The sequence below is a fragment of the Chanodichthys erythropterus genome, chromosome 13 (genome assembly GCF_024489055.1).
Source record: "Chanodichthys erythropterus isolate Z2021 chromosome 13, ASM2448905v1, whole genome shotgun sequence".
Classification (NCBI taxonomy): domain Eukaryota; kingdom Metazoa; phylum Chordata; class Actinopteri; order Cypriniformes; family Xenocyprididae; genus Chanodichthys; species Chanodichthys erythropterus.
The window spans coordinates 19,295,360-19,300,269 of record NC_090233.1 but is presented as its reverse complement, the minus strand read 5'-3'; the positions used below and the strand labels follow the sequence as shown (position 1 = coordinate 19,300,269).

Below are 4,910 nucleotides of genomic sequence, written 5' to 3'. Positions count from 1 at the left end.
TTGTTGTTGTTGTTGTTGTTGTTTTTTACTGAACTATAATTTTTTACTGAAGTAATCTGAAGTCAAGCATACTTGGCTCCCCCGAGAAGCTGTTGTCATATGCTGAGCTCATATCTTAAGCTAAAACCTGGGAATTTTTGGTTAAAAGCATGTATTTTCCGTCTCGAGTGAAGGGTGTGGCCATTTCTATGGGCGTCACTTAAAAGCAAAATATATAAACCTCACGCTGAAGTTAGAGAAGTCACTTTTGAGAACCAGAGACACAGAGCAAGTAACGCATACTGGAACTGACCTGAACTAACAATGTATACCAGATCAGACAGCCTGGTCCTCTCATTACCGACGAACACTTTCTTCCAGCCGCAGTCGCAGTTCGATTTCAGACCGGCGACGATGCAGCGCAACACCGAGCCGGAGATCTTCACTTTCGAGCAGATCCCGGAGCCGCAGTCATTCCCTCACCGCGGAGCTCCGCTGCGCCCGCGCAAGAGAAACACCCGCGTCATGTATCCCTCCAAAGTGCGCAAATATCTGCCGCCGGCCGAGAAGAGCCCAGCCAAACGCTGGCTGATCGCACTGTGCCTGGTGGTTTTCCTGCAGATCTACACGGAGGAGGGATCCGTTGAGACGACGCAGAGTGAAGGACCAACCTTCACCGATGCCACAGCGTACAATGTTCTCCCTTTCCAGTCTGCTGAGGAGCAAGCCAGACAAATGATGGGCAATTGTCCTGAGGTCTTCGGCCAGTCTAGCAGCGAGGAGCAGAAGAAGGAGAACTCTTGGTTCCTGAACACTACATGCCCGAGCTCAAGCCTGGAGGAGGACTTCACTACTCTCTACCAGCAGAGCCGGAGGAACGGATACGTGGTGGCCCTTCTCTACCCTGTATATCATAGACTCGGCACAGAGAACTAAATGAACTCTGAATCAAGTTTGTGGACTAACCAAGACGAGTTAAAGACTTTGAACCTTCTTGGAGAAGGAAAAAAAAAGGCTCCTGTGGTTCCTAGTGGTGCCTGGAGAACTCATCTGCTCCAGCTGGGCGAAGTGATGAAAAACACAATCTGAGGAGACATTTGATGGACTTGAATGATGAACAAACTTATAATGGAATGAAACTTGAATGGCTTATTTAGATTTACTTGAAAATGTTTCACTTGAAGTGTATAGATTTACATAGTAGCCTCACAAGTAGACCTGTTATATGTCTAAACTAATGAGAGTGTCACAATGACCATTTGTGTTACTGAACGCTGCGCCTGCAGAAATACTTGAATCTCACATTGATCATTTTACTTTATCATGTTATATATGAAGAACTATTTGTTGTAGCTATTTATTTAATGTTATTTATTTATTGTTATTGATTTATTTATTTCCTATTGCCTTGTGAAAATAAATTGACATTTGCATCTTCAATTCTTATTTACTTTTTTCTTTGTCTTCTCGTAATATTATTAGTTCATAAACTTGCTTCAAAATGCAGTTGTTTCTCTGTGCCACCTCTAAGAGTACAATACTCAAACAAGAGATATAGAATAAAATATATGATTTATGACATGTGTTGTACATTACACTTTTAAGTGCATGAACACTAATGCTGATATGGCTCTTTTAAAAAAAATATGTTTGATTGAAATATTAGAACAGATATACTTTGCTAATTACTCTACAATTTTGAGTTTATTGTTTAAGTCCTAGAGATAATCACTGTAATATTAACACCAGTAATTAATAATAAGATCATTTATGAGCAGTATAAAGATTCAAATGTATGATGTTCATATAATGAATAAAGTTACAATGATCACAATAATAGTTTGTGTTGTTCTTCAGTTTCATTATGTTTCATGAATATTTAATAGCTCTAGCTTCATTAGGTTACACTATAGAATGTGATTTTTCTAAGGGACCAGATCATTCATAAATAGCTCCTTAAACTGAATGTTACATTTTTAGAGTGTGTTTTTAACAAAACCTCACTGGCACGTTCTAAAATATTATGTAATGAGTAAGCTTTAAGAGAAAATACAATGTTCTGTCAGTCTAATAATGCATCACCTTAATATGGAGATGGATATTAGAGTGGAAATAAGTCAAGGAAATGGCCAGATTAGTCCTGCAAAAAGAGGTCAGCAGTTAATAAAAGAAACATTGTTTTGCTTTTTCCATTTTCTGCAAAATGAATATTAAAGGTTGTACACTGTAAAAAAAAAAAATATTTGTCAGCTGTGGTTGCCAGAAATGTTATGTTTCAGGCATCATATCACTTCATTTAAATGGCTTTTTATAAATATACTGTTAGATTCTATATATATACAGTATATAGATATATAGTATATAATATTCTCTCTCTCTCTCTCTCTCTCTCTCTCTCTCTCTCTCTCTCTCTCTCTATAGTGCTTGAGAGAGTGCTTGTCACTGGGGCCCTACGGTACAAAAATGAAAAGGTGCATATTAGTACATATTAATACTTTAAAAGTACATACAGTACAGTCCAAAAGTTTGGAACCACTAAGATTTTTAATGTTTTTAAAAGAAGTTTCGTCTGCTCACCAAGACTACATTTATTTAATCAAAAATACAGTAAAAAACAGTAATATTGTGAAATATTATTACAATTTAAAATAACTGTTTTCTATTTGAATATATTTGACAAAGTAATTTATTCCTGTGATGCAAAGCTGAATTTTCAGCATCATTACTCCAGTCTTCAGTGTCACATGATCCTTCAGAAATCATTCTAATATGCTGATTTGCTGCTCAATAAACATTTATGATTATTTTCGATGTTGAAAACAGTTGTGTACTTTTTTTTTCAGGATTCCTTGATGAATAGAAAGTTCAAAAGAACAGCATTTATCTGAAATACAAAGCTTCTGTAGCATTATATGCTACCGTTCAAAAGTTTGGGGTCAGTAAGAATTTTTATTTTTATTTTTTTGAAAAGAAATTAAAGAAATGAATACTTTTATTCAGCAAGGATGCATTAAATCAATCAAAAGTGGCAGTAAAGACATTTATAATGTTACAAAAGATTAGATTTCAGATAAACACTGTTCTTTTGAACTTTCTATTCATCAAATAATCCTGAAAAAAATATTGTACACAAATATTTTGTACAATTGTACACATTAAATGTTTCTTGAGCAGCAGATCAGCATATTAGAATGATTTCTGAAGGATCATGTGACACTGAAGACTGGAGTAATGATGCTGAAAATTCAGCTTTGCATCACAGGAATAAATTACTTTGTCAAATATATTCAAATAGAAAACAGTTATTTTAAATTGTAATAATATTTCACAATATTACTGTTTTTACTGTATTTCTAATTAAATAAATGTGGCCTTGGTGAGCAGACGAAACTTCTTTTAAAAACATTAAAAATCTTAGTGGTTCCAAACTTTTGGACTGTACTGTATTAGTATCTTTTTATCTTTGTACCATAGGGTACTGCCCCAGTGACAAGCACTGTACAGTTTTTTTATATATACAGTATATATAATATGTTAAAATTTCACCATATTTTAAGGTAACAATGCATACCAATTTACCAGTTTTACAATTTCTTTCTAGTAAGAGTACTACATTTTTACAGTGTATTTAATATAGTATCATTATGAGAAAAGACCTGGTTTCACAGACAGGGCTTAGATTAAGCCATGGTTAGGCCTTAGTTCAATTAGGACTTTTAAGTATCTTTTATACATTTACACTAGAAAAAAAAACATTACTGGTGTGCATCTTGAGACAAAACAATGGCTCTGACATATTTTAAGATATGTCAGTACACGTTGCTTTCAGTTTAAACAGCTCAAACATGCATTTTAATCTGGGACTAGCTTTGAGCCTTATCTGTGAAACTGGGGGTATATATTTTATGATTTAAAACTTTGCATGCTTTCAAGACTAAATTCTGTTGAAAATCTGCGGGCCTTGCATGTTTCTTTTACTCTGCGAATGCAATAATTCTTTGAATTGTTATAAATGGACTCACAAACACGACAGCAAGTATCATCAGACATATTTTTGTTTACTAATATGTGACTTGTCGGAAGTTGTGGCCAGCAGCCCATGAGGAAACCTTGTGGGAGATTCCCCGATACACTTCCTCTCCCATTTACTTTCCACAGCCACAAATTTAAATACATGATATGGTTTACATTTTAACTCCCCCAGACCAAACACACACTCTCCCTGTGCACGCAAACCTCCTGGTTTTCCTTGTTTTGTCCTTTCATCTCTACCCTCTCTCTATCTCTCTCTCTCTCTCTCTCTCACCGTATGCCTCTGTGAGCTAGCATTCCAGAGCTGTGAGTCAGATGACACCACATGCTCTGAATGAATCCCGCCTACTGCCCTGAAACCAGAGAGCTAAGCTACTGTATGAGAAAAAATACTGTGAAGAAAAAGGAGAATTCCTCTCACATCGCCAAGGTGTGTTCAGCCTGTTGGGGCTTGATCAAAGAGAGAGTGCACAAAAAGTCCTTATCCTGACAAGCACCTGTTTGCTCACGCAAGAACACACACTGGCTGTAGAGAGGCCAGAGGTGTTCTTCCAGAAGAATGAGCATGAGAATTAATAAGTGCACGTGTTTGGCTTCAACTTTGTGCCAAATTGTCATTTCCTGTTTGTCCGATCTGACCGCAGTGTGAACTTGAGAGAGTGTAGAGATACTTTAAAGTGCATAAACAGACTCTGGCAAAAGAAATCATGTTCTTTACCATGAAAGTTTAGGAGTTTTTTTCTCTTTATAAAATACATCTCATCTCATCTCATTCATCCATCCGTTATTCAAACTGTTTTATCCTAGGGTCACAGGGGGCTGGAGCCTAACCCAGCACAGGTGGGGAAACACCCTGAATAGAAGGCCAGTATATTCCAGGGCTCACACACAGACACATT

General features: G+C 36.5%; 1 protein-coding gene across 1 annotated transcript; it reads left to right on the top strand.

Annotated features, from left to right (window-relative positions):
- The first annotated feature begins 261 nt into the window (after positions 1-261).
- ier3 (immediate early response 3) lies at positions 262-1,805 on the top strand. Its single transcript, XM_067407573.1, has one exon. The coding sequence runs from the start codon at positions 304-306 to the stop codon at positions 913-915; it is 612 nt and encodes a 203-aa protein (XP_067263674.1). The 5' UTR covers positions 262-303; the 3' UTR covers positions 916-1,805.
- Positions 1,806-4,910: the final 3,105 nt, after the last annotated feature.

Coding starts and splice junctions, on each gene's coding strand:
- ier3 (XM_067407573.1), top strand. CDS start 304: ATGTATACCAGATCAGACAGCCTGGTCCTCTCATTACCGACGAACACT.